Source organism: Ornithorhynchus anatinus, chromosome 2 (genome assembly GCF_004115215.2).
Source record: "Ornithorhynchus anatinus isolate Pmale09 chromosome 2, mOrnAna1.pri.v4, whole genome shotgun sequence".
NCBI lineage: Eukaryota > Metazoa > Chordata > Mammalia > Monotremata > Ornithorhynchidae > Ornithorhynchus > Ornithorhynchus anatinus.
Genome location: NC_041729.1, coordinates 148,694,157 through 148,714,926, shown reverse-complemented (window position 1 = coordinate 148,714,926; position 20,770 = coordinate 148,694,157). Strand labels below are relative to the sequence as shown.

The 20,770-nt window shown below is 54.5% G+C and overlaps 1 protein-coding gene across 1 annotated transcript in view; it reads left to right on the top strand.

Moving 5' to 3' along the window:
• The first annotated feature begins 6,938 nt into the window (after nt 1-6,938).
• SLC2A13 (solute carrier family 2 member 13) overlaps nt 6,939-20,770 on the top strand; it is a 426,989-nt gene continuing 413,157 nt past the window's right edge. The window contains exons 1-2 of the mRNA XM_029047238.1: nt 6,939-7,261; nt 7,370-7,497. Of these exons, the coding sequence (XP_028903071.1) occupies nt 6,939-7,261; nt 7,370-7,497 (451 nt within the window). The remainder of the gene's footprint in view (nt 7,262-7,369; nt 7,498-20,770) is intronic.

Here is a 20,770-nt window from a genome sequence, read left to right as displayed (position 1 = left end):
CCAGAATCCCGAGTGTTGTAAGCTGTTCCCAGCTGCAATTAATGAGCACCGACTAAATACCACGGATTGATCGGCCTCCCTTTAAACCTTCCTCCAGGCTCTGAAGAGGACAGTGTTAGGTTTTTTCTTTAATTTATTCTTTCACCCCGTCCCCTTTACCCATTCAATTGTATTTATTGAGTGCTTATTGTGTGTAGAGCACTGTACTGAGCGCTTACCCAAATGACCACCTTGAAATGATTGCTCAGTAAGGACAAGTGAGACAGAGCTGAAGGAGGAATGCGGCCTGGGGAAAGAGTGGGAGGCAGCAGCACCTTCCCATCCGTCCCTTTGGAGGTTGCTCACTGGGTGGGGGGCGAAGAGGATTGGGGACCCCCAAACTCAAACAAATAAACCAAAGAAAAGGACAACGAAGCCCATGGAACCAAGTGAGGCTGTCATCCCTTTCCCCCCTGCAACAGATATATAATCATAATGGTATTTGTCAAGCGCTTACCATGTGCCAAGCACTGTTCTAATCGCTGGATTACAAGGTAATCAGGTTGTCCCACGTGGGGCTCACACTTTTAATGCCCATTTCACCGATGAGGGAACTGAGGCACAGAGAAGTGAAGTGACTTGCCTAAGGGCACACAGTAGACAAGTGGCAGAGGCGGAATTAGAACCCAGGACCTTCGGACTCCCAGCCCGGGCTCTTGCCACTCAGCCATGCTGCTTCTCTAAAATTTTGGTACTTGTTACCCGTTCCTGGGCAGGGATTGTCTCTATCTGTGGCCGAATTGTACATTCCAAGCGTTTAGTACAGTGCTCTGCACATAGTAAGCGCTCAATAAATACGATTGAATGAATGAATGAATGCATGCATACTATGTGTCAAGCACTTTCTAAGCGCAAGGCTAGATCCCAATTTATCAGGTTGGACACAGTCCCTGTCCCACAAAGGGCTCAGTCTTAATCCTCATTTGACAGCTGAGGTAACAGGCACAGAGGGGTTAAGTGACTTACCCAAGTCTGCTGTGTGACTTGGGGTAAGGTTAAGTGACTTACCCAAGGTCACACAGTGAGGCAGCCGGGATTAGAACTCAGGTCCTTCTGAAGCCCAGGCCCGTGCTCTATCCACTCAGGAGATATCATTAATGATGAAGAAGTTGAAGCCAAATCTCCAATCATTTCAGGAAGGAGCAAGGCTGAAGACACAGTTTAGGGAGAGCATGAAATGTAATGCCACTTGAAACCTCCCGGAGAGAGTGTTAATAATAATGATAGTATTTGTTAAACGCTTACTATGTGCAGAGCACTGTTCTAAGCGCTGGGGTAGATAATCAGGTTGTCCCAAGTGAGGCTCACAGTTAATCCCCATTTTACAAATGAGGTAACTGAGGCACAGAGAAGAAGTGACTTGCCCACAGTCACACAGCTGAGAAGTGGTAGAGTCGGCATTCGAACCCATGACCTCTGACTCCCAAGCCCGGGCTCTTTCCACTGAGCCACGCTGCTTCTCTTAGAGTTCAGGGTGTTAAGAGTGTTAAGCAGCGTGGCTCAGTGGAAAGAGCATGGGCTTTGGAGTCAGGGCTCATGAGTTCGAATCCCAGCTCTGCCACTTGTCGGCTGTGTGACTGTGGGCGAGTCACTTAACTTCTCTGGGCCTCAGTTCCCTCATCTGTAAAATGGGGATTAAGACTGTGAGCCCCCCGTGGGACAACCTGATTCCCCTGTGTCTACCCCAGCGCTTAGAACAGTGCTTGGCACATAGTAAGCGCTTAACAAATACCAACATTATTATTATTATTAAGCTCTGGCTGAGGGCAGTGACCGGCAAGGGGGACCCACTGGGACGCCTGAAACCATGATGGGGGGCCTCACAGCAACTGCCTGCCATCGTTCCCTTCGTTCAGTCCTATTTATTGAGCGCCTGTCTCGTGTGCAAAGTTCCCTCCATTCCTTGCTCAGGTGACACTTCGCCTCGGAGGGAGAGAAGTTACACAAGCTGCGGCTGAAGGAGGTCTTGCTATTTGGAAGGCAGGTAGTCCCATTCAGGTTATATGTTTTGTAATTTCTCAATGCCTCTGTGCTTACCTTTCTTGCACTGGAGATGCATTTCCGCTGTCTTTTCTTTTTGAAAAAAGGTTTCGGTCAGCACTGCGAGCTCCCCTCCCCATCGCCCCGACTCACTCCCTTGGCTCTATCCTCCCTCCCAGCCCCACAGCACTTGTGTATATATGTACATATCTATAATTCTATTCATTTATATTATTGCCTCTTTACTTGTTTTGATGTATATTTGTTTTGATGTATGGAGAAACAGCGTGGCTCAGTGGAAAGAGCCCGGGCTTGGGAGTCGGAGGTCATGGGTTCGAATGTCAACTCTGCCACTTGTCAGCTGTGTGGCTGTGGGCAAGTCACCTCACTTCTCGGTGCCTCAGTTCCCTCATCTGTAAAATGGGGATAAACTGTGAGCCTCACGTGGGACAACCCACCCCAGCGCTTAGAACAGTGCTCTGCACATAGTAAGCACTTAACAGATACCAACATTATTATTATTATTATATGTGTCTATAATTGTATTTATTTATGTTGATGCTATTGATGCCTCTTTACTTGTTTTGAGGTTTATGTGTCTATAACTGTATCTATGTTGATGCTATATGATGCCTCTTGTTTTGATGTATATGTGTCTATAATTGTATTTATTTATGTCGATGTTATTGATTCCTGTTTACTTGTTTTGATGTCTGTCTTCCCCCCTCCCTCCCCCCCCCCCCCCCCACTAGACTGTGAGCCTGCTGTGGGCAGGGATTGTCTCTATCGCTGAATTGTACTTTCCAAGCGCTTGGTCCAGTGCTCTGCACACAGCAAGCACTCAATAAGTATGATTGAATGAATGAACTAAGCCTAGCTGCACTCTAATTTTTTTTATGGTACTGATGTCTTTTTATTTGTATTCCCGTCTGTCGCCTCCCCTCTAGACTGCGATCTTGTTGTGGGCGGGGATTGTCACCGTTTATTCCTGGATTGTATTTTCCCAACCGCTTAGTCCAGTGCTTAATGAAGTCGACTGAATGAACGACCAACGGAGCGTTCGTTTCCCGAGGCTTTCGATGGAAATCCTCCACGCTGGCGAAGCAGTATGGAGTCGTGGGACTGGGCAGTCAGAGGTCATGGGTTCTAATCCCGCCTCCGCCCCTTGCCTGTTGCGTGACCTTGGGCAAGTTACGTAACTTCTCTATGCCTCCGTTAGCTCATCTGTCAAATGGGATGAAGACGGTGAGCCCCACGTGGGACAACCTGATGACCTTATATTTCTCCCAGCGCTTAGAAGAGTGCTTGGTGCATGGTAAGCGCTTAACAAATACCATTATTATTATTATTATTGTTAGCACTGGCCTGGGAGTCGGACGGTTCTGGGTTCTAATCCCGACCGCCCCACTCGTCTGCTGTGTGACCTGGGGCAAGTCGCTTCACTTCTCTGTGCCTCGGTTTCCTCCTCTGTAAAATGGGGATGGAGACCGGGAACCCCACGTGGGACAGGGACTGCGTCCAACCCGACTGGCTTGTGTCCACCGCGGCGCTTAGTACAGTGCCTGGGCACACAAAATCCCAGCGTTCTGATTACGACTAGAGAAGCGGCGTGGCTCAGTGGAAAGAGCGCGGGCTGGGGAGTCAGAGGTCATGGGTTCAAATCCCCGTTCAGCCGCTTGCCAGCGGAGTGACTTTGGGCAAGTCCCTTCACTTCTCTGGGCCTCAGTTCCCTCATCTGGAAAATGGGGATGAAGACGGTGAGCCCCACGAGGGACAGACAACCTGATCACCTTGTATCCTCGCTTTGCACATAGTAAGAGCTTAACAAAATACCACAGTTATTATTATTATTATCAAGCCTCCACCCCCGCTGGAACACACCCTGCCTCCCCGCGGGTCTCCGATGCCCAGGTGGAGATCACTACAGTGCCTGGCACGTAGTAAGCGCTTCACAGATACCATCACCATCAATAGTACTCGCTCTCCAGAACGAAGCAGCGTGGCTTAGTGGAAAGAGCCCGGCCTTGGGCGTCAAAGGTCGAGGGTTCTCATCCCGACTCCGCCGCGTGTCTGCTGTGTGACTTGGGGCAAGCCCCTTCACTTGTCTGGGCCTCGGTTCCCTCATCTGTCAAATGGGGATGGAGACTGTGAGCCCCACGTGGGACAACCTCATCACCTTGTATCTCCCCCAGGGCTTAGAACGGTGCTTGGCACCTAATAAGCGCTTAATAATAATAATAATAATAATAATAATAAGGTTGGTATTAAGCGCTTTCTATGTGCCGAGTAGATACAGGGCAATCAGGTTGTCCCACGTGAGGCTCACAGTCTTCATCCCCATTTTACAGATGAGGTAACTGACTCCCCAGCCCGGACTCTTTCCAATGAGCCACGCTATAAAATGTCATCATCGTTGGGCGGGGATTGTCTCTATCTGGTGCCGAATTGTACCTTCCAAGCACTTAGTCCAGTGCTCTGCACACAGTAAGCGCTCAATAAATACGAATGAATGAATGAATGACTCAATCAATCAATCAAGTGGGGGGGGGGGCGGGGAGGGAGGGAGGGAACCGCCCCCAAGCTGGGGAGGAGGAGGAGGCGAGGCCGGGCGGAGGGTACTAGGTGCCGAGCACTGTTCTAAGCGCTGGGATAGATACAGGATAATCAGCTTGTCCCACGTGGGGCTCCCAGTCTTCATCCCCCTTTTCCAGATGAGGTCACTGAGGCCCAGAGAAGTGAAGTGACTTGCCCACAGTCACCCAGCTGACAAGTGGCAGAGGCGGAATTCGAACCCGTGACGTCTGACTCCCCAGCCCGGGCTCTCTCAATTGGCGCGGACTACGCCCCCTAGCGGAAAAGGAGGCGGATCCGGGTGGCCAGGACCCGCCCTCTCTCTGAGCCGGGGGCGGAGCCAGTGTCGGGGACGCGCCCCCTAGCGGGGGAGGAGGAGGAGGAGGAGGGGGAGGAGGAGGGCGGCGCGGACACGCCCCCTAGCGGAGGAGGAGGAGCCGGGAGCCGGGAGCCGGGAGCCGAGGACAGGGCCCCTTGCGGGGGAGGTGGAGGCGGAGTAGGGCTGCGCGGACGCGCCCCCTAGCGGAGGAGGAGGAGGAGTAGGGCTGCGCGGACACGCCCCCTAGTGGAGGAGGAGGAAGCGGAGTAGAGCGGCGCGGACACGCCCCCTGGCGGAGGAGGAGGAGGAGTAGGGCTGCGCGGACACGCCCCCTAGTGGAGGAGGAGGAAGCGGAGTAGAGCGGCGCGGGCACGCCCCCTAGCGGAGGCGGAGTAGAGCGGCGCGGGCACGCCCCCTAGCGGAGGAGGCGGAGTAGAGCGGCGCGGACACGCCCCCTAGCGGAGGAGGAGGCGGAGTAGAGCGGCGCGGGCACGCCCCCTAGCGGAGGAGGAGGCGGAGTAGAGCGGCGCGGGCACGCCCCCTAGCGGAGGAGGAGGCGGAGTAGAGCGGAGCGGACACGCCCCCTAGCGGAGGAGGAGGCGGAGTAGAGCGGCGCGGGCACGCCCCCTAGCGGAGGAGGAGGAGGAGTAGGGCTGCGCGGACACGCCCCCTAGTGGAGGAGGAGGAAGCGGAGTAGAGCGGCGCGGGCACGCCCCCTAGCGGAGGAGGCGGAGTAGAGCGGCGCGGGCACGCCCCCTAGCGGAGGAGGAGGCGGAGTAGAGCGGCGCGGGCACGCCCCCTAGCGGAGGAGGAGGCGGAGTAGAGCGGCGCGGGCACGCCCCCTAGCGGAGGAGGAGGCGGAGTAGAGCGGCGCGGGCACGCCCCCTAGCGGAGGAGGAGGCGGAGTAGAGCGGCGCGGGCACGCCCCCTAGCGGAGGAGGAGGCGGAGTAGAGCGGCGCGGGCACGCCCCCTAGCGGAGGAGGAGGCGGAGTAGAGCGGAGCGGACACGCCCCCTAGCGGAGGAGGAGGCGGAGTAGAGCGGCGCGGGCACGCCCCCTAGCGGAGGAGGAGGAGGAGTAGGGCTGCGCGGACACGCCCCCTAGTGGAGGAGGAGGAAGCGGAGTAGAGCGGCGCGGGCACGCCCCCTAGCGGAGGAGGCGGAGTAGAGCGGCGCGGACACGCCCCCTAGCGGAGGAGGAGGCGGAGTAGAGCGGCGCGGGCACGCCCCCTAGCGGAGGAGGAGGCGGAGTAGAGCGGCGCGGGCACGCCCCCTAGCGGAGGAGGAGGCGGAGTAGAGCGGCGCGGGCACGCCCCCTAGCGGAGGAGGAGGCGGAGTAGAGCGGCGCGGGCACGCCCCCTAGCGGAGGAGGAGGCGGAGTAGAGCGGCGCGGGCACGCCCCCTAGCGGAGGAGGAGGCGGAGTAGAGCGGCGCGGGCACGCCCCCTAGCGGAGGAGGAGGCGGAGTAGAGCGGCGCGGGCACGCCCCCTAGCGGAGGAGGAGGCGGAGTAGAGCGGCGCGGGCACGCCCCCTAGCGGAGGAGGAGGCGGAGTAGAGCGGCGCGGGCACGCCCCCTAGCGGAGGAGGAGGCGGAGTAGAGCGGCGCGGACACGCCCTCTAGCGGAGGAGGAGGCGGAGTAGGGCGGCGCGGCCTGGCCCCGTGGCGGGGGAGGAGCAGGAGGAGGAGGCGGAGCCGAGGAGCGGGCCCTTCCCCTGCCCCTCGCACGTAACCGCAAAATCCCGCCTCCCTCCCTGGGCTGGGCTGCCTGGAGTGTGGGCTCGGGAGAGGAGGCGCGCCCAGAGACAGACAGAGAGAGAGAGCCAGAGAGAGAGAGAGAGAGAGAGAGCAGCGGGGCGTCGGGCGCGCGAGGGAGGAGGCGCCCGGTCTCCGCTGGTCCCGGGCGGCATGAGCGGCCGCTGAGGTCGCGGGGTCCCCAATGTCCCGGCGGGCGCGGGAGCGGGAGCGGGAGCGGGAGCGGGAGCGGGAGCGGGAGCGGGCGGAGTACACGCTGCGGAGCCTGGGCGGGCTGATGGAGGAGCGGAGCCCGGCGGAGGGCGAGGGGGCTCCGGGGGGCGGCCCGGGGGGCGGCCCGGCGTCCGGCAGCGCCGAGTCGCTGGAGCGGGCGGCCCGGCGGCGTTTCCAGCGCTCGGAGGCGGCGGGGCTGGTGTACGTGGTGTCGGCGCTGTCGGCGCTGGGCGGGTTCCTGTCGGGCTACGACAGCGGGGTGGTGTCGGGGGCGCTGCTGCTGCTGCGGCGGCGCCTGGGGCTGGGCGCCCTGTGGCAGGAGCTGCTGGTGTCGGGCACGGCGGGCGCCGCGGCGCTGGCCGCCCTGCTCGGGGGGCTGCTGGCCGGGGGCGGAGCGGGGGCCGGGGGCGGAGCGGGGGCCGGGGGCGGCCGAGGGCGACCCCTCGCCCCCCACGGCCCCCACGGCCCCCAGGCCGCCACCGCCCCGGGCCGGGCCGCCTGCGGACGCCGCTCCGCCGTGCTCCTGGCCAGCGCCCTCTTCGCCGCCGGGGCCGCCCTGCTGGCCGCCGCCCCCGGCAAGGGCACCCTGCTGGCCGGCAGGCTCGTCGTCGGCTTCGGCGTCGGTGAGTCCCCTGCTGCTCCGGACCCGCGGGGGCTGGGGGGGTGGGAGGAGGGCGAGGGGCGAGGGGCGAGGGGCGAGGGGGAGGGGCGAGGGGCGAGGGATCCCCCCCTCCTCCCCCCCACCCCCCGCCCGCGGAAGCGGCCTGGCTCAGGGGAAGGACTCCGAGGGCCTGGGTTCGAATGCCGAAGCTGCCGCTGGGGCCCCGGGGGGGCCAGTCGCTTCTCCGGGCCTCGGCGGCCCCGTCTGGGAAAGGGGGATGAGGAGTGAGCCGCACGGGGCACCACGCGATGGCCCCCGTATCTCCGACGGGGCTCGGCACCTAGTCGGCGCTGAACAAATTCCAACACTAACGAAGCCCGCCGGTGCTCTCCATCCCCGAGCCCTCGGGGCCCCCGGGCTCCCCCTTCCCGCACTCTCCCGGGTCCCCTCTGGACCCAGCCTCCTGCCCGCCCAGCCCTCTCCCACCTCCAGATCCCCGGGTTATCCAATTCTTCCCCTTCCCCGGGACCCTGCGCACCCAGCCCCCAGCCTCTCTGGACCCCCAGCCCTCCGGGCTCCCCCTTCCCTCACTCCCCCAGGTCCCTTCTGTACCCGCTCTCCTGCCCGCCCAGCCCTCCTCCACCCCCCAGCTCCCTTGGTATCCAATTCCCCAGTCTCCTGTATACCTGACCCCGTACATACTGAGACTCCAAGCTCTCTGGACCCGCAGACCCCCGGGTTTCCCCTTCCCGCCCTCCCCCAGGTCCCCTCTGTACCCGGTCTCCTGCCCGCCCAGCCCTCTTCCACCCCCCCAGATCCCTCGGTATCCAGTTCCCCAGTCCCCTGTATCCCCGACCCCCTGAACACCCAGACTCCAGGCTCTCTGGACCCCCAGACCCCCGGGCTCCCACTTCTCGCACTCCCCCAGGCTCCTTCTGTACCCAGTCTCCTGCCCACCTAGCCCTCTCCGACCTCCCCAGATTCCCCGGGCATCCAATTCCTCCACTCCCCCGGAACCCTACATACCCGACCCCGTGCATATCGAGACTCCAGGTTCTCTGGACCCCCAGACCACCTGGACTCCCTGTTCCCACACTCCCCCGGGTTCCCTCTGTATCCTGCCCCCTGCCCACCCAGCCCTCTCCCACCTCCAGATCCCCGGGTATCCAATTCCCCCAGTTCCCCAGCCCCCTGTATACCCGACCCCTTGCACGCCCAGTCTCCAGGCTCTCTGGACCCGCTGGTCTCCCCTTCCCGCCCTCCTCCAGGTCCCCTCTGTACCCGGCCCCCTGCCCACCCAGCCCTCTCCCACCTCCAGATCCCCGGGTATCCAATTCCCCCAGTTCCCCAGCCCCCTGTATACCCGACCCCTTGCACGCCCAGTCTCCAGGCTCTCTGGACCCACTGGTCTCCCCTTCCCGCCCTCCTCCAGGTCCCCTCTGTACCCGGCCCCCTGCCCACCCAGCCCTCTCCCACATCCAGATCCCCTGGCATCCAATTCCCCAGGTCCCCTCTGTACCCGGCCCCCTGCCCACCCAGCCCTCTCCCACCTCCAGATCCCCGGGTATCCAATTCCCCCAGTTTCCCAGCCCCCTGTATACCCGACCCCTTGCACGCCCAGTCTCCAGGCTCTCTGGACCCACTGGTCTCCCCTTCCCGCCCTCCTCCAGGTCCCCTCTGTACCTGGCCCCCTGCCCACCCAGCCCTCTCCCACCTCCAGATCCCCTGGCATCCAATTCCCCAGTCCCCCTCTATACCCCACCCAGGCTCCCAGACCCATGGGCTCCCGTTTCCCCCACTCCCCCAGGTCTCCTTTGTACCCAGCTCCCTGCCCACCCAGCCCTCTCCGATCCCCAGATCCCCGGGCATCCAATTCCTTCACTCCCCCGGGACCCGATTTACCCGATCCCTCACACACCACGACTCCAGGCTCTCTGGATCCCCAGACCCCCGGCTCCCACTTCCCCAGGTCTCCTCTGTACCCGGCCCCCTGCCCACTCAGTCCTCTCGCACCCATAGATCCCTTGGCATCCAATTCCCCCACCCTCTCCCCGGTCCCCTGTATACCGGACCCCCTGCGTACCCAGTCTCATCAGGCTCTCTGGACCCCCAGACCCCGGATCCCTGGGCACCCAATTCCCCCCTCCCCCTAGGTCAGTCCCCTATTTACCCTGCCCTGGCCACCCAGCACCCCCCTGCCCCCAGGAGCTCTGGACCTCCAGACCCGACATCCAGCCCTGCCCAACCCACAACCTTTCACCCCTTGCCACTCCCCTTTCCCCTAGCTCACTCTCTGTCTCCCTCCCTCCCTCCATCTGTCTGTCCACCTGCGAGCCGCCCCTTGCCTTGCCCGGCTTTTGGGCTCTCTTGCCTCTGGCCTCGCCTCCGTAGGCGTCACCTGTCCGCCGGGCAGGGGCTCTGCTTTCCCATTTTCCCTTCTCCATCCTGCTCTACGACCCTGTGTCCTTTGGCACACATTGGCATCCCCTCCCACTTTCCCAACGCCAGCCCCCGGCTTGGTCTCCTCCCTGCCCCCTTCCCCCCCCCCCCCCCATCTCCATCTGATGGCAAAACATTTTTCCGAGTTTCCTTGGGTCCTCCCTGGCATTTCGTATTCCACTCGGAACCAGGTGGGTCTGCCCGTTTTTCACCAGTCTTTGGTTTCTTGGGTTTTATCGAGCAGGTACTGCCCATTCCACCAATTTCATCATCCAGGCTGCTCTCCGACCGCTTGGTAATCTACCCCCTCCCTAGTCTGGGCAGACTTTTTTGGGATCCAGGGATTGGGAATTATTTAGTGGGTTCGGCACTCTGCCTCTAACAGGTGCTCAGTCAGTTCTATTCATTGTCACATTTATTAGCTCAGTGGAAAGAGCCCGGGCTTGGGAGTCAGAGGTCATGGGTTCGATTCCTGGCTCTGCCCCTTGTCAGCTGTGTGACTGTGGGCAAGTCACTTCACTTCTCTGTGCCTCAGTTACCGCCTCTGGGGTATGAATGGGGATGAAGACTGTGAGCCTCAAGTGGGACAACCTGATTACCCTGTATCTACCCCACGTTTAGAACAGTGCTCTGCACATAGTAAGCGCTTAACAAATACCAACATTATTGTTTATTGAGCGCTTACTGTGTGCAGACCACTGTATTGAGCGCTTGGAAAGTACAACCCAGGTGTTAGGGAAGGGTTAACACCATTTGAGCTGGACACTCAGTTTCTCTTTGACCAGTCTATCTGGTTCCCTTGGCTTCTCTTCAAGCAGGCCAAACTTTTCACCCCCGGCTGTCTCTCGCACCTCATTTGCCTAAACCTTTCTTCCTTTCCATCTCCTCCTTATATCTCCTGAATTGTACTTTCCAAGCGCTTAGTACAGTGCTCTGCACACAGTAAATGCTCAATAAATACGGCTGAGTTGAATGGATGAATGAATGAATGAATCTACCACCCGTCTTGCTATTTGGTCCTCTTTTTCCTTTTTTATACCTCGTGTCATTTCAGCCCTCCTTCTTTCTTGGAAATACACATCTCTGGGCTTCTCTCTCTCTTTTTTTTTTAAAAAAAACCTTTTCTCACATTTTTACTCTCACCCTAAAAGAAGTCCAGTAAAACGATAGGCAGTCAGCACTGATTATCGGTTGGAAATGGGAAATTAAAACGGCAGACTGTTTGCAGACATAAGGTTTTAAAATGCTTACAGGGTTAGTGGGAAATTCTTCTTTTGGTAAGTGGAAACTTTTCAATAGCACGCTTTTTAACTTCTCCCCTCAACAACGTTGGCAAGTTTTCATTATACATTTTTAGATCCAGTTTTCTTTCTTTTAGGCTGTAAAATAGTCCGGGTCCTTTCTGTGGCAGGTTTTTGAGCAGGGGTTGTAACCGGTGGGGGTGGGGAGTGTATGGTAAATTTCATTCCATCTAGGTCTGATTGTTTTCCCACTCTTCTTTCGCTTGTTGAATATTTGCCGTTTTGTTTTTATGCATCTCTTCCATGATCAAAATCTCATCTAATAGTTTGAGAGTTCCTTTGCCCTTTTTTTTTTCCAGTACTGTTTTTCAAAGTGGAGGATGAGACGCCCTTTGGGACAGAAAGGCAGCATAACTGGAAACACAGCATCTTGATCAATCTGGTTTCGCAGCAAAAATTCCTTTCCTCACAGGATCACCGTTTACGTCTTTATCTCTTCTCCCCCTTCTCCCCCTTCCCCGCCCCCTTCCCCCGTGCAAAAGTCAGGTTTCTCACTTTCTCCCCATCCTCCAAGATTATCAATATCATTGTGTATACGGCAAACCCTTCTCCTTCAACCTTCCTCGTCCTGATCAAATAAAAAAGGGTACCTCGAGAGACCCACCTTCCCAGGTGATTTTGTTACAGTGTTGTGAGGGAGGCTGATGAGATGTTGGGGGGGTCCGTGGGGGTTTTCAGGGTGGTGGGAGAATGCAGAGGTGGCAAGTAGTTGGTTTGGAAAAATTCATCCGAGTAGGGGGTCACGGAAATCACTCTCGCCTTAATCTGAAAGTGACCAGATGCTTCCGTGAAATTGACTTTCCTTGCTCAAGATTCATTCATTCATTTCATTCAATTCATTCAATCGCATTTATTGCGCTTACTGTGTGCAGAGCACTGTGCTAAGCGCTTGAAAAGTACAGTTCAGCAACAAAGAGGGACAGTTCCTGCCCACACCCGGCTCACAGTCTAGAAGGGGGGAGACAGACATCAAAACAAGTTAACAGACAATATAAATAAATAGAATTATAGGTACATATACACATCAGAACAAGTAAACAGGCATTACTATAAATAAAATTATGGGTAGGTACAGAACAGTGCCTGGCACATAGTAAGCGCTTAACAAATACCATTATTATTATCATTATTATTTATACACAAGTGCTGTGGGGAGGGGAGGTAGAGCAAAGGGGGCGAGGTGGGGCAATGGGGAGGGGGAGCTGAAGAAAAGGGGGGCTTAGTCTGGGAAGGCCTCCTGGAGGAGGTGAGCCTTCAGTAGGGCTTTGAAGAGGGGGAAGGTGTGATGGGTGGATTTGAGGAGGGAGGGAGTTTCAGGCCAGGGGTAGGACGTGGGCCAGGGGTCGACAGGGGAGAGGTGAGAACGAGGCCCAGTGAGGAGGTGAGCGGCGGCAGAGGAGCAGAGTGTGCGGGCTGGGCTGGAGAAGGAGAGAAGGGAGGTGAGGTAGGAGGGGGACAGGTGATGGACAGCTTTGAAGCCGAGTGAGGAGTTTTTGCTTCATGTGAAGGTTGATAGGCCACCCCTGGAGATTTTTGAGGAGGGGGGTGAAGTGCCCCGAACGTTTCTGTAGAAGGATAATCCGAGCGGCACGGTGAAGTGTAGACTGAAGTGGGGAGAGACAGGAGGTTGGGAAGTCAGAAAGGAGGCCGATGCAGTAATCCAGTCGGGATGTGGTGAGCGATTGTGCTAACGTGGTAGCGGTTTGGATGGAGAGTAAAGGGCGGATCTTGGCGATGTTGTGAAGGTGAGACCGGCAGGTTTTGGTGACGGATTGGATGTGTGGGGTGAATGAGAGAGCAGAGTCAAGGATGACACCGAGGTTGTGGGCCGGTGAGACGGGGAGGATGGTAGTGCTGCCCACAGTGGTGGGAAAGTCAGGGAGAGGACAGGGTTGGAGGGAAGATGAGGAGCTCTGTCTTGGACACGTTGAGTTTGAGGTGGCGGGAGGACATCCAGATGGAGAGGTCTTGAAGGCAGGAGGAGATGCGAGCCTGGAGGGAGGGAGAGAGAACGGGGAGGAGAGGTAGATATGGGTATCGTCCACGTAGAGATGACAGTTGAAGCTATGGGAGCGAATGAGTTCACCAAGGGAGTGAGTATAGATGGAGAACAGAAAGGAACCAAGAACTGATCCTCGAGGAACCCCGACAGATAGGGGATGGGAGGGGGAGGGGGAGGAGGAGCCCGCGAAGGAGACCGAGAATGAACATCCAGAGAGATAAGAGGAGAACCAGGAGGGGATGGAGTCCTTGAAGCCAAGGTTGGATAACATGTTGAGGAGAGGGGGATGGTCGACAGTGTCAAAGGCAGCTGAGAGGTCGAGGAGGACTAGGATGGAATAGGGGCTGTTGGATTTGGCAAGAAGGAGGTCACTGTGGGGCGTTCTAGGTGTCGTAGCAGACTACTCTTCAAATGTTCCAAATGATTCCAAAGAGTTCTGGCGGGAGAGGTTGCTTTTCTTCCAGGCCACCAAATGGTTAAGAATCGTATCGAATCGAATCGCTTCATCACCGTCGGAGGAGGAGGTTAGCAACCAGAGGCTGCCCCTCCCAACAGCCCTACTCTGTTTCTACTCTGGGTCTTTCGGGCGTCACTATAAAACGATGGATCCCTGTGGACTTGGAACCGATTTTTGTTTTCTTAGAGAGTCGTTGACTCGGAATGCTGAATTTCAGTAATCCAGTGTGTCTTGCTCTCGTAGGACACAAATCTCCTCCCGCAAGCTTCTCATGGCAAGTTTGATTTTGTCCCCAGCTTCCCCAGGTGAATGGTATAATCCCCTGAGTTTCTGCATCTAGGTGAAGTTTCTAAGTGTTCCTCTTGCCTTAGAGCCACCCCAGCAGAACCTTCCAGTGGTGTTCCATTTACACTCAGACTTGGGATCCGCAAATGAAAGCGGAGGACTTAAAAATGGGAGTCAGAGCACTCTAATCCTGGCTTTTGCCGTTTGTCTGCTGGGTAACCTGGGGCAAGGCACTTGATTTGTCCGTGCCTCAGTTTCCTCATCTGTAAAATGGGGATTCAGTCCTACTTCCTTCTACTTAGTATGAACCCAATGTGGAGCGAGGACTGTGTCCAACTTGCCTATCCCAGCATTTAGAACGGTATTCAGCACCTAGTGCCGAACAGATATCAAAATTAGAATAAAATAATTCAACTAGTCTTTATTTCAGTTCTTAGGAGAAAAGGATTGGTATTCAGTGCTTAGAGTGCTCAGAGCGTTGCACTGAGCGCTTGGGGGAGTTCAGTGGAGCAGAATGGGAAGACGCATTCCCTGCTCCCAACGAGCTTCCAAAGTAGAGGAGTTGTGTTAGTGTGAGACTCCACCGTTGCTGGAGAGAGATCAGTCATTCTGAATTTAGGGCCAACGGATGAGGATGTGGGATTCAAAACTCCTACCAGGATGCAGTGGGCAGTCTCACGAGGGCCCCGGGGCCTCGGACCCAACCTGACTCCCCAACCAGGTAACGGTGAAAATGAGGGTTTAATGAGTAACAGAAAGGGGAGAATAGCCCGGAAGAGGATATTAGGTTCAAAGGTGTGCGAGTCGATAAACACGGTCACTGAGGTTTAAAATGGTGGGGGCCAAGCCGAGAATTTGATAACGGGGGCTAGCCTATGGAAGAGTCAGGAAAATGGCACTTAGTTCAGGATAACCCAGCGTGGCTCAGTGGAAAGAGCCCGGGCTTGGGAGTAGGAGATCATGGGTTCAAATCCCGGCTCAGCCACTTGTCAGCTGTGACTTTGGGCAAGTCACTTCACTTCTTTGGGCCTCAGTTACCCCCTCTGTAAAATGGGGATTAAGACCGTGAGCCCCACGTGGGACACCGTGATCACCTTGTATCCTCCCCAGTGCTTAGGACAGTGCTTTGCACATAGTAAACGCTTAACAAATGCCATCATTAATTAATCAATAACCTCAAATTAACCCTCTCCAGCTTCCCTCGGTACAGTGGAGGCAGAGAGGATACTTTGTAAAGATGTTCTTCTCGTGGGCCTCAGAGAAGCAGTCAGGCCACCCCTAACAGCCAACAGAAAGCTCCCAACCGGGCGTCTTCCATTCGCTCTGTCCTCCAGACTGCTCTCCGAATATTCCAAATGATTCCAAAGAGTTCTGGCGAGAGAGGTTGCCTTTCTTCCAGGCCAGGGACCAGGCCGCTGAACGGTTAAGAATCGTATCGACCAACGGCTTCATCGCCATCGGGGAAGAGGTTAGCAATCGGAGGGAGCGGGAAGCGGGGTGGTCTAGTGAGGAGTACTGTGAACTAGTGGAAAGAGCCTGGGCCCTGGCGGTCAGAGGATCTGGGTTCTATTCCCAGCGCTGTCGCATCTCCTCTTTGTGACCTCGGGTGAGACACAACTTCTCTGTGCCTCAGTTCCCTCCTCTGCAGAATGAGGGATTCAGTACCCGCACTCTCTCCGGTTTAGACCGTGAGCCCCGTGTGGGACCTTATTAGCTTTCATCTACCCCACGCTTAGTAATCACCGCAATAAAGGTGGTATTTGTGAAGCGCATACTGTGTGCCCAGGCACTATACTAAGCACTGGGGTGGATACAATCCCTGTCCTCCCATGGGCCTCCGAGTCTTAATCCTCATTTTACTGATGAAGTCACTGAGCCACAAGGAAGCGAAGTCTTGCCCGAGGTCACAAAGCAGACAAGCGCCAGAGGCGGTATTAGAACCCAGGTCCCTTTGACTCCCAGGCCTGTGCTCTATACACCAGGCCATGCTACTTCCTTACTGCTTCCCTAGTAGAGTGCTTGGTAGATAGTAAGCGCTGAGCAAATGCCACAGTTCTTCGAGGGATGCTTGGTGCAGCTGTGCCGACTGACAAAGGTTTCTGCCTGAGCAACGCTCTTACGTGGTGGACCAGATCAGCGGAAATCATGCACATAGTTGGCTGACGCGGGTGGCAGAGTCCTCAGTGGCCACCCTGCTTGTCTGCAACACTCAGGCCCGGCCCCACGTGCTGTCTGCACTCTGGCAGGACGTGGGTCTCTGGGCCACAGTTTCCTCATCTGTAAAATGGAGATTAGGAAACTGAGCCCTATGTGGGACAGGGACTGTGTCCAATCTGACTCCGTAGTATCTTCCTCAGTGTTTAGAGCAGTGCTTGGCTCGTAGCGTTTAAGTTCCATAATTAGTATTATTATTTTGTTTGTAAAATTCTGGGCTGCCTTGACCAGCGTTCTGCATCCCTGCCTGCTTACTCCCTCGTTTCACCCATTGCCCCAGTGAGTACTGATGGACAGAAACAATGTGGTTTAGTGGATAGAGCCCGGGCCTGGGAGTCAGAAGGACCTGGGCTCTAATTCCAGCTCCGCCATGTGTCTGCTGCATGACCCGAGGCAAGTCACTTCGCTACTCTGGGCCTCAGTTACCTCATCTGTAAAATGGGGATGGAGACTGGGAGACCCACGTGGGACAGGGACTGTGTCCAACCTGATTAACTTGTGTCTACTCCAGTGCCTAGAACAGTGTTTAGCACATAGCGCTTAACAAGTAACGTAATTATGATTATTAAGTTGTGCCTCAAGAACCACCGGCACTCTCTTCAGTGCAGGTTTTCGGTCCTGAAGATTTCGCAATCGGCCCAAGGCTTTTCTCTCCTTTATGGCAAGAGGCCCCATCAATGCTTCATCGTTAAAATGAAGGGAGTTTATAGACACGGAGAAGGTTGGGGGTCAGAGATGAAAAATAATACTCTATTCATCTTATACTTTCCCAGTTTCTACGTTTTAGATATCTAGAATGGGCTATCCTCTTTTAGGGTCGCACCTGGAGAGTTTCTGGAAGTCTACCCATCTCAGCTAAGGGAGGGAGAGTCAAGCAGAGGCTTACCCATTCCATTCGCCCATGGCTAGCGAGTGGCAGGCAATCTGCTACAAGTCAAAACTCACTCGTGCTGGGCAGCAGCGGCGTGGGAGGGAGTCAAGGGCGGAGACCTGAGTTGACTCTGCGGAAGGAGGCAGTGGTCAACCACGTCCATATTTTTATCAAGAAAACTCTATGGGTACACTACGCTATGGGGCGTTCTGGGAGAGATGTGTTCACGGTGTCGCTATGGGTCGGAGACGACTCGATGGCACAAGAGAAGACAAGAATGGGTTGTGGCTGATTCCTGGCTTTTGGGGGCTGCGGTTAAAGAGCTATGAGCACTTGACCACCCATCTCATCTCTGTCCTTTCTGTCAGTTCTTTAGGGGAAGAATACTTCATGCGGTAAGGAAAAACATAGTCTTGTTCAACGCCATTAATATTTATGGAATATCCATTTTTCAGGGAATTGAATCTCCCTGTACGGAAATAATAATAATGATGATGGTATTTGATAAGCGCTTACTATGTACCAAGCACTGTTCTAAGCACTAGGGGAGATACAAGGTTATCAGGTTGTCCCATGTTGGGCTCACAGTCTTACTCCCCATTTTACAGATGAGGTAACTGAGGCACAGAGAAGTTAAGTGACTTGACCAAAGTCACACAGCTTGACAAGTGGCAGATCCAGGATTAGAACCCATGACCTCTGACTTCCAAGCCCGGGCTCTTTCCACTAAGCCACGCTTCTTTTCTAATTGGCGAACAGGTGGTTTGCTGATTTTTTTTTTTCCATCTGAAGAATCAGCAAAGGAAACTTTAAAAAGGTGTTTGGTGTAAATTCTGATGGTCTCCTGTCAGGAATGAACAATGAGCCCCAGGCCAAAGACTTGAAAACCGGGAATCGGGAATCCGTGCAGAGGAATTTGATTACTGTCCCCTGGCGGAACACATTTTGCATTCGCTCTTCCCTCCCAGAGTTTAACAAGTGAGAGGATGGGCAGGGATGCAGCCTTGTGAGAAGCAGTGCGGCCTAATGGAAAGGCCAGCGGCCTGGGAGACAGGGAACCTGGGTTCTGCTGCCCCTCGGTTGTGAGACCGTGGCAAGACACTTAACTCCTCTGTGCCTCCATTTCCTCATCTGTCAAATAGGGATGCAATACCTCTTCTCCCTCTCCTCCAGACTGTGAGCCCCGTGTGGGACAGGGACTGCATCCGAACTGATTAACCGGCATCCACCCCGACACTTTACTCAGTGCTTGGCATATAATAAAAGTTGGACAAATATCACATATTTGTTGTTATTAAGTATGCGCGGTCCTCAGTCAAATTAGAGAAGCAGTGTGGCTCAGTGGAAAGAGCACGGGCTTAGGAGTCAGAGGTCATGGGTTCTAATCCTGGCTCCGCCACCTGTCAGCTGTGTGACTTTGGGCAGGTCACGTGACTTCTCGGTGCCTCAGTTACCTCATCTGTAAAATAGGGATTAGGATTGTGAGCCTCACATGGGACAACCTGATTACCCTGTATCTACCACAGCGCTTAGAACAGTGCTCGGCACATAGTAAGTGCTTAATAAATACCAACATTATTATTATTATTAGCTAGCCACAGGTTAAACTGGGTTTAGAACCCAAATCTCTTCTTTCCCAGAGCAGTGCTCTTTCCACTGGAGCAGTAGAAGAAAGTAGCTGGTGTTAATACTTCGGTATTTTGATTCCTCAACACTTAAGGCATGGAAGCCAGGAGAACAAGGGTGAGGAAGCTCTACCACTTCATACACCGATTCAGAAGAATCAGAAATCAAATACAGCTCTAGATTTTCTTCATCCCGTAAAGCGGATGTCATAGTACTGTTTGTAAAAAAAAAAAAAAAAAAAAAAAACCCTCTTTTTAATATTTCCCTAAATCTTGACTACACCCTCACAGCTTCCCCTTTCCATTTTCCTGCAGAGGTAAAATGAGATGGTCAGTTGTCCTAGCTAAAAGGAAAGCTGAATCTGACTTAAAGGCTTATGTTCATCCCAGTAAAGGATAGTGCCTGCCAGGAAGAAATGGTGCTTTCAAAATGAGATTTGAAAGTGTATTGTAGGAAAAGAAAAAAAAACCAACCATACACCCCCATATGGCATCTGAGGAGAAATTTGTCCATGCCGGATAAGACAATCCATAATTTCTATTTCGATAAGTAGCGCAGTCCTCCTTTTACATTGTAGAATAACACCTTTCAGTGTTTTTTTTCAATATTGCTGTTACATTTTTAAGTACCCCATGTGTCTCAAAACGTGCTAATAATAATAATGTTGGTGTTTGTTAAGCGCTTACTATGTGCAGAGCACTGTTCTAAGAGCTGGGGTAGATACAGGGTAATCAGGTTGTCCCATGTGAGGCTCACAGTTAATCCCCATTTTACAGACGAGGTAACTGAGGCACAGATAAGTTAAGTGACTTGCCCATAGTCACACAGCCGACAAGTGGCAGAGCTGGGAATCGAACCCTTGACCTCTGACTCTGAAGCCCAGGCTCTTTCCACTGAGCCACGCTGCTTCCCCTAAATTTTGTCCTTTAGGTATTTCGATAAAACGGAATTTTAATTTTGAGTGTCATATGCGTGAAAATTTATATTACTGCATTCGGGAGAAAGATGATGGCATTTTAAATCCAACACAATCACAGCAGAGTAAAAGCTTCGGAAAGGTGGGCTGGGTGGCCACAGGTTCACGGAGAACGGCCACCAGAGGGAGGTTTGCAGTTTTAAAGAGGTGCAAAGGAGACATGGATGGCAATGTCAATTCCCACAATTTGTCAAATGTCCTCTATTGGAAACCCAAATGCCTGTTAAATGCTTGTATGCTTAGGAAATGTGAAGACGCAAGATAATCAAGAAACTCTTAATAATAATGATGATAATTATTTGATTTGTTAAGCGCTTAACTCTGTGCCAGACACTCTACTAGGCTCTGGGGTGGATACCAACAGATGGGGTTGGGCACAGCCCCTGTCCCACATGGGGCCCACAGTCTCAATTCCCATTTTACAGATGAGGTAACTGAGGCCCAGTGAAGTGACTTGTCTAAGGTCACACAGCAGACAAGCGGTGGAGCCGGGAGTAGAACCCAGACTACTTGTTCAGTGGACTACTTGTGTTGTTCATTCATTCAGTCGTATTTATTAAGCGCTTACTATGTGCAGAGCACTGTACTAAGCACTTGGAATGTACAGTTTGGCAACAGATAGAGACAGTCCCTGCCCAATAACGGGCTCACAGTCTAAATGGGGAGATAGCAAGCAAAACAGAACAAAACAAGACAACGTCATCAAGATAAATAAAATCAAGGAGATATACACCTCATTAACAAAATAACTAGGGTAATAAATAATATACAAATAAGCACAGTGCTGAGGGGAGGGGAAGGGGGAAGAGCGGAGGGGGAAGGGGAGAGAAGGTGAAGCAGAGGGAAAAGGGGGGCTCAGTCTGTGAAGGCCTCCTGGAGGAGGTGACCTCTCAGTTTTGTTGTCTGTCTCCCCTGTTTAGACTGTGAGCCCGTTGTTGGGCAGGGATTGTCTCTGTTGCCGAATTGTACATCCCAAGAGTTTAGTAGAGTGCTCTGCATATAGTAAGCGCTCAATAAATACGATTGAATGAATATGGGATAGGGACTGTGTCTAACCTGATTTGCTTGTATCCACCCCAGCGCTGAGTACAGTGCCTGGCACATAGTAAGTCTATAGCAAATAC